This window comes from Aotus nancymaae, unplaced genomic scaffold (genome assembly GCF_030222135.1).
Source record: "Aotus nancymaae isolate 86718 unplaced genomic scaffold, 86718_ANA_hifiasm-v0.15.2.pri h1tg000011l, whole genome shotgun sequence".
Classification (NCBI taxonomy): Eukaryota; Metazoa; Chordata; class Mammalia; order Primates; family Aotidae; genus Aotus; species Aotus nancymaae.
Genome location: NW_026988422.1, coordinates 56,988,530 through 57,002,099, shown reverse-complemented (window position 1 = coordinate 57,002,099; position 13,570 = coordinate 56,988,530). Strand labels below are relative to the sequence as shown.

At 36.6% G+C, this 13,570-nt stretch overlaps 1 protein-coding gene across 8 annotated transcripts in view; it reads left to right on the top strand.

The window, feature by feature from the left end:
- The window catches only part of NUMB (NUMB endocytic adaptor protein), a 176,359-nt gene that overhangs the window by 128,890 nt on the left and 33,899 nt on the right, over nt 1–13,570 (top strand). For 5 of the 8 annotated variants that reach the window (XM_012438147.3, XM_012438140.3, XM_012438141.3 and 2 more), the window contains 2 exons: nt 82–156; nt 6,882–6,914. In XM_012438147.3, the coding sequence (XP_012293570.2) occupies nt 82–156; nt 6,882–6,914 (108 nt within the window). The remainder of the gene's footprint in view (nt 1–81; nt 157–6,881; nt 6,915–13,570) is intronic. The other 3 variants (XM_012438144.3, XM_012438150.3, XM_012438142.3) reach the window with 1 other exon arrangement.

Genomic DNA, 13,570 nt, shown 5'->3' with positions numbered 1-13,570 from the left:
ATTCAATTTACAGGTAAAGTTTACTGTATAGTAGCTACTTGGTAAACATAGCAATAGCCCAACTTTTCCTTCTTTCTACAGTACCTTGGCCATGTAGAAGTTGATGAATCAAGAGGAATGCACATCTGTGAAGATGCTGTAAAAAGATTGAAAGCTGTATGTATTTGATGATTGCCAATGTTGATCTATATGCTATCAATATTTTCTTAAAAGATTTTGCTCAGTAAATTTTAGTGACCCAGTAAGAACTATGTTTCTGTTAAAATGATGTGGGCTTGCTAAGAAGGAGCATCTCAGTCAAGCATAGTGGCTCACTCTTGTAACCCTAGCACTTTGGGAGGCTGAGGAGGAGGATTGTATGAAGCCAGGAGTTCAAGACCAGCTTGAGCATATGGAGACCCTGTCTCTATTAATTTCAAAAAAAGTTTTCTTAAATAATAAAATAATAAAAAAATTTAAAGGCATCTCATGTTGTCCATCCAAAGATATAAATTGTAAGACCAACCTCTTCAATGTAGGCTAGACATTATGTTAAAGGTGCTTTTGATTTGTAACCCATATGAAACAAATGCTGTGCAATTTGATAGAAGAATAGTATTCTAAGACTAGGATAAAACGGTTACAGTTAACATCTTAAAACTAACTGTGATAACTGGGCTATAAATTATGGATTTTAAATATAGTATAAAAAATAGCTTCCTGGGGAAAAGTAAAGGATAGAGATAGCTGTGTTGATGCCTGGTGAGGTTTCCTTTTTGGAGACTTATTGTCTTGACTCCTACTCCCCAATTTTCTTCCCTATGCACCTCTAACATAAACAGTCTATTTCTACTGCCTTTTACATAAACTTTAGCACACTTGAAGTAGAGAGCCCTTTCCCAGGGTAACTAATGTTTCCTCTGCCTCCTATGCCATGGAACACATCTCAGGTACATGCCTGTGTATTCAGTGAAAGGAGAGAATGAGTTTGGAGTTCATAAAGATTCAGATTAAAGTGTTAATTTCAGATTTTCCATAGGTTTGAGGAATGTTCCATAGATCTGATAGCCCTCTTCACAACCTTCCTTTTCTCTAATATATGGCCTTTCCCCACTTTGCTGTGAAAGCTTTAAGCATTACTTCTGCATGCCATGGCCCCAACAGCATTAAATACATGTTGGTTTGGGTTTGCTGGTATGGTGGGCTGACACAAGTTTGACTACTAATGTGTGCTTTTTTTCCCTGAATTTGCTTAGTAATCAGAACTTTTCTGCTTCTTGGCATATTCTACATTACTTCTTATCTATAATTCCTGAATATAAAAAATATAAAATTAAGGAAGCAACCAACTCAGACAGGTAGACTTAATTTTTGAGTAAGTACCTGAATCTGTTGTAGAAGGGAAAGGAGAAAAGTAACTGGCTATAGTATACAAAGAATTAAATAATAATAATAAAAAGGTATAGACATACATACACACGCACATATATATATATGTATACCTGTACATACTCTTTACCTCAGATTTTGATCATTAAAATTCTTAAATGATTCAACCCTTTGCTAGTCTTATCTGTGCTCTCCAATCTGTCATTTATGTTAAGGGGACCTTGTGTTATGGTACATGAAATTACAGATCTTCCATGCCAACCTAAATATATTCCCCAGTTAAACATAATCTTAGATAATTTAATTTTCCACTTTGTCAGAACTCATTTAAAGGAGAAGTAAAAATTTAGTTTCTTTAACAAAAAAGGAATTCTTTCTGGGTTCATCTAGAAGAATAATAAACAAAATATTGGTTACCTGGGAGGCTGAGGTAGGAGGATTGTTTGAGTCTAGGAGTTTGAGACCAACCCGGGCAACTCAGTGAGCCCTTGTCTCAAATAAATAAATACACAAACAAGATGATTTTAGCTAAAAATGTATTTTTAAAGTAATGCAGTTTTTTTTTTTTTTTTTTTTTTTGAGACGGAGTTTCGCTCTTGTTACCCAGGCTGGAGTTCAATGGCGCGATCTCGGCTCACTGCAACCTCCGCCTCCTGGGTTCAGGCAATTCTCCTGCCTCAGCCTCCCGAGTAGCTGGGATTACAGGCACGCGCCACCATGCCCAGCTAATTTTTTGTATTTTTAGTAGAGACGGGGTTTCATCATGTTGACCAGGATGGTCTTAATCTCTTGACCTCGTGATCCACCTGCCTCGGCCTCCCAAGTAATGCAATTATTTGTCCATTGAAGAATATTTTACATTAATGACCGAAAACAAATCACTGAACAGACTAGGTAGCCCTGAAACAACTATAAATAATTATTAAAGTCTTATAATTTACACAACTTATGGTGAAATGGCCACTATGGAATGAGCCTTTAGAAAGTCTTTTGATTCAAAGTATGGCTTCATGTGACACTGTAAGTAAGGAAAAGCTAGAGGTGGTTTAAGTTTGTCCAGAACATACTGAGAAATGGTATTTCATTGTTAAATGAGCAGTTAATCCTGTTAACTGTCTAGTTTTGTTTTTTAAAAATACTTTTAATTAGGATCATCTCTTTATTATATAAGCAATATATGTTTATTGTATAAAATACAAATGAACCAAAAAAGTACACAAATAAAATGAAATCTCCTACAATCCCAGAGATAGCCACTATTTAACTGTTTAGTTTTAAAAGTAATGTTTCAGTGGATTTTTTTTATTTTCCTTTTTTTTTTTAAACCAAGAAGATAATAGACTATAAGCGTGATTGCTTAAGGCATAGGAGTATTTAAATAATAAAAGTTAATGTTTTTATATTCATCAGAATTAGGAACTAAATAGCCATTTAAAAAATTATTCCTACACATGGAACAGTGACTGACACATAGTAGTAACTAAAAAAATATTTCTAGAATGAATATACAGAATACAATCCAATCTGCAATATGTGGTCAAATTGAGTCTTACAATAACCATAATCAAATATTTTATCTAATGTTTTAAGTTTACCAAAACTGTTTTGCATATTTCTAAAGATCTTTATTTTCTTATGGTCTTTAATGAAAAAAAGAAAGTTTTAAGCTCAGTGCAGTAGCTTGCGCCTATAATCTCAGCTACTCAGAAGCCTGAGATGGGAGGATCACTTAAAGCGAGGAGTTCAAGACCAGCCTGGGTAATACAGTGAGACCCTGTCTCTATAAAAATAAATAAATAATAAAAAAGAAAGTTTTAGATATATTGGTGATTATTTTCTAAACGTACTTTAACTTTTAAACTTTGGGGGGAAATTGACCATTTCTAGACTTTTTATCAAGAAGTTTTTAAAAATTTTTCAGACAAATTCTAGATCTGGAGCAAATGTTATATGTAGCTTTGCACTGGCAAACATGTATTATAAAAATATGCATTGAAGTTTTGGGTTACTGGGGTCAATTTCCTGTTTCTTATATTCAATGAAACATCCCCCTTCTGTTAAATACTCTTTCTAAAGCTATACAGAGAATCTTGTAGAAAGTAGGAAGTCCTTAGGATACTGTTCTTCTCATATCATAGTGTGTCACATATATTCCTGATTTTTGTCTTCCTTTCATATTTTTACTATGCAGAAATTTCTAGTTGCCTTTTGATTTCTCTGAGCAAACATTCATCTAAAAATCATCCACTGGGGATTTATAACCTACTTTGCCAGATGCTTATATTGTGCCAAATGCTATGTTTCTAGAGAATTTTTGTTTATTTTTTATAGATTATAAAGCTTCTTGTTAGAGTTTCAAATAAGTGGAAGCAAATATAAGGATGTATAAGCCTGCAGAGGATTAAAGAAGAGATAGAATGTCTTTTGAAATTAGTTTGAATGCCAAAGTTTAAATATTTAAAGAATAGTTCAGATGTACCAGTTAAGTAACAAAACAAGTATTTTAAACCTATCATGTGAATTATCTTTGGAAGGCAGTTATGCTCACCACTATACCACCAACACATCTAGTGAATAATCTTTGAACTAAAAATTTAACATTTCTAGTGCTTTTCTTTTCTTTTTTGGAGACAAAGTTTTGCTTTGTCGCCCAGGCTGGAGTGCAGTGGCACGATCTCAGCTCACTGCAACCTCTGCCTCTCAGGTTCACCTGATTCTCCAGAGTACCTGGGATTACAGATGCCCACCACCACACCCAGCTAATTTTTTGTATTTTTAGTAGAGACAGGGTTTCACCATGTCGGCCAGGCTGGTCTTGAACTCCCGACCTCAGGTGATCCACCTGCCTTGGCCTCCCAAAGTGCGAGGATTACAGGCATGAACCACCGCACGCAGCCTTCTATTGATTTTTAAATTTGTGAACAATTGAGGAAAGAGATAATTTGTAAGTATTTTTTCCCCAAAACACTCTCTTACAATTTAGAATTACATTAACTTCAAGTAAAAGTCATCTGCATACTTGATATGCTCAACTGAAAAAAAATTATAACTAAACAAGATAGTGTTTTAAAAATATGCTCCTCATTGCATAAATGTTAATTTTTAAAATTTCTGTGCATAAAGTTACAGCTATTTTTTTTTCTGATATTTTTTTCTTTTTTATTATTTTGTCCTGCTATACAAGTGACAGCTATTTTCAGCTTATTTACTTTGTGGCATAACTTCACTGATTAGCTGCTTTGGGATTTAGCTTCAATAGGATAAATGACGGAAGTCACTATTGCCCATTGTTATTGCCTTTATGGCATAGTCAGCTGCAGGGTGAGGACTATTGTCATATATCAACCAATTCTATAAAAAGTGTATGAGGCCTTTGGTTATCTTGCTTAACTCTGGTCCAAGATGCCCTTGATTTAAAAAGGTCATTTCTTCCCATTGTTTCTTAAATGTCTCTGCCTCTGTCTTAGTTTTAATTTTAAACTAGTTTCATTTTACTACCAGTTTCTAATATGTTGGTTTTTTTATTCACTATTTGATATGTTTGTTTTAATATGTGTTCTTGTTTTAGCAGGTAAAAGAATCATAACAAATGTTTTTTAAAAGAACATTATTCTCTAATAACTGTCTTTTTATGCATTTTGCACACCAGCTTTTTTCATTAACATCTTGGGTATTTTATAAAAAGAGGGAAAGTTCAATGTTTAACAATAGCTTTTCTAGGAGCAAAATTTAATATTAACAATCTCCTTCCCTCACCTTCCTGTCCCTCAAGAATGGTGAATATCTTAACTTTGGCTGCATCCTTGAAAGCTTATGGTTATTCATAGTCTAACAAAACTAGGGTCACCAAACTTGGCAGCAGAAATATTAGTCTTACTGTGATAACTACCCAATTACTTTATTATTTTTCCAGTTGCAGTTCAAAATGTTTTGTGGAAATATTTTTTTCTATTTGTGATTTTCAAAGCTTAGGGGAAAAACAAACTTTTCAGTGTTTGAGAGCATTGAATAGTTTATGAATTATGTAAAACAGTCAAATTTCAGTTATCTTTTTCTAGGCATTTATCCAACATTAAAAACTGATCATTATAAAAAGTAAAGGCTTAAAGTATTTCAACCACAGCTAGGAAATGTAAACTTAATCTAGCTTGGGTGAGTTGAAGCCCATCTAATTTGTGAAAATTCTACAGATTTTAATTGGTGACCAGTTTTTATAAATGGTGTTTAAAAATTGGTGCTGATACCATATATAGTTATGCCTCTCTTATCCAGATAGTTTCAGAATTGTATACTTATAAATGTCAATGCAAGTTTCTTTATTTTAAAATAACAGGTTTAGGTTGGGCACAGTGGCTCATGCCTGTAATCCCAGCACTTTGGGAGGCCAGGGCAGGCAGATCACTTGAGGTCAGGAGTTCCAGACCATACTGGCCAACATGGTGAAACCCTAGCTCTACTAAAAATACAAAAATTAGCTGGGTGTGTTGGCACACGCCTGTAGTCCCAGCTACTCGGTAAGCTGAGGCATGAGAATTGCTTGAACCCGGGAGGCGGAGGTTGCAGTGAGCTGAGATCATGCCACTGCACTCCATCCTGGGCGACAAAGTGAGAATCTGTCTCAAAAAACAAACAAACAAACAAACAAAAATAATAAAACAGTAGCTTTTATAAAGAAAATAAAACCCTGTTTCTTAAATTTCAGTTATGGCCCACAGACATCATTTGGTTCTTAAGATAGATGTTTTCTCAGCTCTTGTATAAACATTAGCCTTGTAACCTTAATAGATAATTTATTCTATTTTTGGAATAGAATATATATGTTATTTCCTTATGTATGTTGTGGAATTGATCAGCATGTACATACATATAGATTGATACTAATGTAAGTAAATGGAAAGCCAGTGGTCAAGCTCCCCTTAAATGGTATGGAGTTTCTAAGTGATATCTTGAACTCACTAAGAAAAAATATGACAAAGACCTTTGATGCATACTCATTTAATTTTACACAATTGCATTTTTAATGTGACTATGTGGTCATTTGAATGTGGACTTTTTTTTGATTGATGAATTTCACGTAGCTGATCACCAATTTTAAATTTAAAAAATGTGTATGGAGCCAGTCTTCTTTTTTCTACTCAGTATTATAAAGTTTAAAATGCAAATCTCACCAAACCAGTATGCCCTATCTTTTTCTCTGCTGCCAAATTTGGAAGATCTCTGTTTTAAATGTAAATAGCGATTACTAAACTAACTTGTTGCTCTGCATGGATACAGGTTCTGATTTCTTCTCACTCTTTACATGGATTCTTAGGCCACACAGTGTGTTTCCCTGCATTTTCATGCACCTTCCTTTTTCCCTGTCATTCCTGGTATGGATAACTCTTTAAAACTCACTCCCACCCCTTCTCCCACTTTTTCCTTTCCCCAATTTCTGTATGTGCTTATTGGTGTGAAACCCTAGGACATTTAGCCCATACAATAATAGCGCTCGACTTGTCCCCCTGTTCCTCCAGGAAAGGAAGTTCTTCAAAGGCTTCTTTGGAAAAGTAAGTTTGATGCCACATTCATGCTTGCTTTATAAGGAGTTACACCCCTAGTGTAGCACTGACATATTTTTAAAGGTAGTACAGCGTTCCTTTCTTTATAATACAGGAATTGGTCTGACTGTATATAGAAATTAATGAATTAGAAGGTTGCTATCCATGATATTATCTGTGGGCCTATTGATATTAAATCTCATGATTCTAAGAAAATAGGCTGGGCATGGTGGCTCATGTCTGTAATCCCAGCATTTTGGGAGGCTGTGGTGGGTAGATCACCAGAGGAGTTTGAGACCAGCCTGGCCAACATGGTGAAACCCTGTCTCTACCAAAAATACAAAAATTAGCTAGGTGTGGTGGTGCACACCTGTAATCTCAGCTACTCAGGAGGCTGAGACTGGAGAATCGATTGAACCCAAGAGGCAGAGGTTACAGTGAGCCAAGATCATACCACTGTACTCCAGCCTGGGTGACAGAGTGAGACTCTATCTCCAAAAATAAAGAAATTCTAATAAATTAATCAAGTAGATTAAAAGAGAATTATCTCATCAACAGTAGGTATTAAATATTATTTGATCTCGTAAAACTCTTTTTATATTAAATATTAGCAATAGTTTTTTGAGGCAGAGTCTCCTTCTCTTGCCCAGGCTGGAGTGCAAGGCACGATCTCGGCTCACTGCAACCTCCCCCTCACGGATTCAAGCAGTTCTCTGCCTCAGCCTCCCGAGTATCTGGGATTACAGGCACCCGCCACCACACCCAGCTAATTTTTGTATTTTTAGTAGAGATGGGGTTTCACCATGTTGGCCAGGCTGGTATTGAACCTTGTCATCCACCTGCCTGCTTGGCCTCCCAAAGTGCTGGGATTACAGGCATGAGCCACCACGTCCAGCCTAACAATATTTTTAACAAGTGGATTTTACATAATGCCTGATTTCACAGAGAAATAGGAAGAAATATTCAAGTAAAAATGAAATATACCCCAAAGTTTACATTCAGTCTAATTTTTTTCCAATCTAAATTTCAAGAGAAGTAAGTGAAAGTAGATAAACTTACCTTTAGGGATCCTGCTATGATTTTTAACCTGCATTGCTAATCTAAGAAAAAGCATCTTAATTATTAGTCTACCAAGTATCTGTCATATATGAATGTTGTTTATGTAGATACTTTACTTTTTTTTCTCTTTTTTTTTTTTTTTTTTTTTTTGAGCTAGAGACTTGCCCTTGCCACCAAGGCTCAACTGCAGTGGCACAATCTTGGCTCACTGCAACCTCCACCTACCAGGTTTAAGCGATTCTCCTGCCTGAGCATCCTGAGTACTGGGATTACAGGTGCCTGCCACTACACCCAGCTAATTTTTCATTTTTAGTAGAGACAGGGTTTTGCCAGGTTGGCCAGGCTGGTCTCAAACTCCTGACCTCATGATCCATCCTCCTCTGCTTCTCAAAGTGCTGGGATTACAGGTGTGAGCTACCAAGCCCAGCCTGTAAATGCTTTTCAAATAATGATTATTTAATGTTCAGACCTCCTTAAATTTAAGAACATATGGGGCGGCTGCATCTGACAGAGGGCTAATATCCAGAATCTACAAAGAACTAAAACAAATTTACAAGAAAAAAACAACCCCATCAAAAAGTGGGTGGAGGATATGTACAGGCACTTTTCAAAAGAAGACATTTATATAGCCAACAAACATATGAAAAAATGCTCATCATCACTGGTCATAAGAGAAATGCAAGTCAAAACCACATCGAGATACCATTTCATGCCAGTTAGAATGGCAATCATTAAAAAATCTGAAGACAACAGATGCTGGAGAGGATGTGGAGAAATAAGAACATTTTTACACTGTTGGGAGAAGTGTAAATTAGTGCAACCATTGTGGAAGACAGTGACAATTCCTCAAGGATCTAGAAATAGAAATACCATTTGACCCAGCAATCCCATTACTGGGTATATACCCAAAGGATTATAAATCGTTCTGTTATAAAGACATATGCACACATATGTTCATCTTGGCACTGTTTACAATAGGGAAGACTTGCAACCAACCCAAATGCCCATCAGCGATAGATTGGATAAAGAAAATGTGGCACATATACACTATGGAATACTATGCAGCCATAAAAAAGGGTGACTTCATGTCCTTTTCAGGGACATGGATGAATCTGGAAACCATCATTCTCAGCAAATTGACACAGAACAGAAAACCAAACACCACATGTTCTCACTCATAAGTGGGTGTTGAACAATGAGAACACATGGACACAAGGAGGGGAACATCACACACTGGGGTGTGTTGGGGGGTCAGGTGCTAGGGGAGCCATAGCAAGGGGTGGGGAGATTGGGGAGGGATAACATTAGAAATGCCTAATGTAGATGAAGGGGAAATGGAGGCAGCAAACCACCATGGCATGTGTATACCTATGTAACAATTGTGCAAGATTTGCACATATACCCCAGAATTTAAAGTATAAAAATATATGTGTGTGTGTGTGTGTGTGTGTGTGTATGGGGTGGCTGTGCACATATCAGTAAACATATTTTTAACATTTTTTGTGTCCAAGTTTATCATCGTTTAGTTTTGATTAACTACTAAAACTAATTCAGACTGAGACAGTATAAGAGAAAAATATTGACCGGACATGGTGTCTCATGCCTGTAATCCCAGGACTTTGGGAGGCTGAGGTGGGCAGAGCACTTGAGGTCAGGAGTTCAAGACCAGCCTGGCCAACGTGGTGAAACCCCGCCTCGATAAAAAATAATAAATAAAAGAGAAAAATACTGTCATTAGATGACAGTATAAATTACTAAAAATTTATGTGATTAGCAAAATCCTACAATTTGTTTTCTACTGCATGATTTTGTTATTTTGGAAATTTGTTTTAAAGAACAAATAATTTACATTTGTTTCTCAATTAAATGTTTTAACTGTAACTCATTTTTACATTTTCTTGTTCTAACTTAGGTCACCTTTATACTAATGTAAACAAATTTGAAGTGTTTTGATCTAATGATTTAAATCAGTTACTCCTGTTCAGTCTGAAATAAAAAGTCAAGTAATGTACCCACATATGTCACAATACATTTTTTAATAGACATTTTGGGTCTGAGTCAGATTAATAGGTTGTTAGAATATGGGATACATATCTAGAAAGAATCTTATTATCGGATCATTTCTTTCCTGTATAGCATAGTGTTATAAATAGGCATTATATTTGTTAAGGAAATTAATAATTGTTAAGGAAACTTTTTGTGGTGTATTTGTTTTTTCCCAAATAGAGTTTCTGAAAGCAATTACACATTGCCAGAATTATCATACAATTTTAACTATTGTTCAGGTGACCAGTTTTAATAAGTCTACTTTACTTAAAACAGCAGATAAGGCTATGTAAGATAAGACATCATAGATAAAATGAAGGCCAGATTATAGAAAATACTGATTTGGTTTCTAGAAAAATAGTGTTAAAATTATTTATTTTAGCTGGATACAGTGGTGCACGCTATTCAGGAGCACGGAGTGGGTTAAGGAACAAAGCTCTCCTGTCAAAATCAATCCTGAGGTCACAGTATTTATTGCTGTATATACTGGAGCCATGATGCACCTACACTGTAGCTGAGCTGGATCACACTGTTTGGCAGCCTTTTCACTGCATTTTTTTGCTACATGATGAATTTATAAGGTATAAGAAAGAAAATTGTTAATCATCTTACTTAATCCTTAACCCAGAAATAATAGTTCTCCAATTTTACAGTGAGAAAACTGAGGTTTGCAGAGGTTAAATAACCTGACTGAATTCACAGATATTTATAATAAGTGGTAGAAACTGGATTTGAACTCAAATAATCTGACTTCAGAGCGTACACTTTTAATCATTGTGCTATACAATCATATATTTATTTTCATATTATTTGTAAGTAAAGTGTAGAAGATTTTACCACTGGGTGTGGTGGCTCACGCCTGTAATCCCAGCACTTTGGGAGGCTGGGGTGGCGGATCATGATGTCAGGAGATGGAGACCATCCTGGTTAACATGGTGAAACCCCGTCTCTACTAAAAATACAAAAATTAGTCGGGCATGGTGGCACATGCCTGTAGTTCCAGCTACTCGGGAGACTGACTCAGGAGAATCACTTGAACCTGGGAGGCAGAGGTTGCAGTAAGCCAAGATCATGCCAGTGCACGCCACTCCAGCCTGGGCAACAGAGCAAGACTGTGTCTCAAAAAAAAAAAAAAAAAAAAAGATTTTACCTTAAAAGGTACCAGTAAGTAAAGAGCTTCTTAAAAACTCACTTTAACTTTGTTTTTATAGAGTAGTAATTTAACTTGGATTTTATTTCTAATCAATCACTTTTTTTTAGTTAAAGCTTTAAAGAACCATCTTTATTAGTAGAGACAGAATTTCACCATGTTGGTTGGCCAGGCTGGTCTCCTAACCTCAGGTGATCTGCCCACCTTGGCACACGCCTTAACCCCAGCTACTTCGGAGGCTGAGGCAGAAGAGTTGCTTGAACCCGCAGGCAGAGGTTGCAGTGAGCCAAGATTGTGCCATTGCACTCCAGCCTGGGCAACAGAGGGAGACTCTATCTCAAAAATAAAAAAGAATCATCTTTTTCAGTGGTTTAAACTGACATTTTATTTATTTGGAAATATTTAAATATTTATTTAAATATTTCCAAATAATAAATACTCCTACTATATGTTGAGTATCTCTTATTCAAAATATTTAGGACCTGAAGGGTTTCGGATTTTGGATTTTGTTCAGATTTTGGAATATTTGCATATATATAATGAGATATTTTGGGGATAAGACCCAAGTCTAAATGCAAAATTTGTTTGTGTTTTATAAGATAAGACCTTATACATGTAGTCTGAAGATAATTTTATATAATGTTTTTAATAATTTTGTGCATGAAACAAAGTTCATGTACACTGAACCATCAGAAAGCAAAACTATCACTATCTCAACCACCCATGTGGACAGTCTGTGGTTGTTTGACATCACCATCATTCCCAACTTTAAATTTATATGCTACTGATAAGCAATCATTTTCTTACATTTATTCACACATAAGTACTTAGTTTTCAAAAAAAAAAAAAAAAAAAAAAAAGACATACTGGCCAGGCACGGTGGCTCACCCCTACCTGTAATCCCATCACTTTGAGAGGCCGAGGCAGGTGGACTGCTTGAGGTCAGGAGTTCAAGACCAGCCTGACCAACAGAGTGAAACCCTGTCTCTACTAAAAACACAAAAAAATTAGCCTAGCTTGATGGCGCATGCCTGTAGTCCCAGCTACTCGGGAGGCTGACGCAGGAGAATCACTTGAACCTGGGAGGTGCAGGTTGCAGTGAGCCCAGATCATGCCACTGCACTCCAGCCTGGGCTACAGAGTGAGACTTCGTCTCAAAAAAAAAAAGACATACCATTAGTAGAGTGAAAAAATAGTGTGTTCAGAGTAACTAAGCGGCACAGGTAGCATCACCAGAATACATGTTTCAGCGGTTTAGCAACAGCAACAACAAACAATGGCAGGCTTTGTCTTCCCCTCCTCCAATGCTGTGTTCTGATAAAAAAAAAGTCATTTAACACTGTATTTTCTTTTAAGATAAAAAGAAATATCAGAAGCAGTTGAGGGACCAGGAAGTAGGTCTTCTAGGGATGAAGTAGCATTCTGCTAGATGGCTTTTTTTTTTTTTTTTTTTTTTTTGGAGACAGGTTCTCACTGTGTCACCCAGGCTGGAGTGCAGTGGCACAGTCATGGCTTACTGCAGCCTCAAACTTCCAGGCTCAGGGGACCCTCCCAACTCAGCCTCTCAAGTAGCTGGGACTATAGGCATATGCCACCACACTCATCTAATTTTTGTATTTTTTGTAGAGACAGCGGGTTTCACCATGTTGCCCAGGCTGATCTCAAACTCCTGAGGTCAAGTGATCGCCCACCTCACCCTGCCAAAGTGCTGGGATTACAGGCATGAGCCACTGTGCACAGCCTGCTGGATGGCTTGTGTGTTATATGCCTGCATTTTTTTCTTTTTTGAGACAGAGTCTCCCTTTATCACCCAGGCTAGTGTGATCTCAGCTCACTGCAGCCTCTGCTTCCTGGGTTCAAATGATTCTCCTGCCTCAGCCTCCCAAGTAGCTGGGACCACAGGTGCACGCCACCATGCCCCACTAATTTTTGTATTTTTAGTAGAGATAGGGTTTCATTATGTTGGCCAGGCTGATCTCGAACTCCTAACCTCAAGTGATCTGCCCACCTCAGCTTCCCAAAGTGCTGAGATTACAGGTGTGAGCCACAGCACCCAGAATTCTTATGTTATTCGAGAAATTTTTTTTATGTCAGGATGATTTTATATTAATGTATAATTTTGTATGGTGAGTCATTTAAAGAGTTTGGAAAACAGAGGGGGAGAAGTATTATCCGTAATCTTACCCAGAATGTGCTTTTAAATGATAATTTTTCCTTTAACTTGGAATCTTTTAAATCTTTCAAGTTGCCATCATTTAATTCACCTCCACACTAATCTACAATAAATAGACTGGCGAAAGAGACTTGATTTGAGTTTGCTAGGTCACTTGTGGTTTGATGAAAGCTCAAAATGAAGATTTTTTTTTTTTTTTTTTGTAGAGACGGGGTTTCACCATGTTGGCCAGGCTGG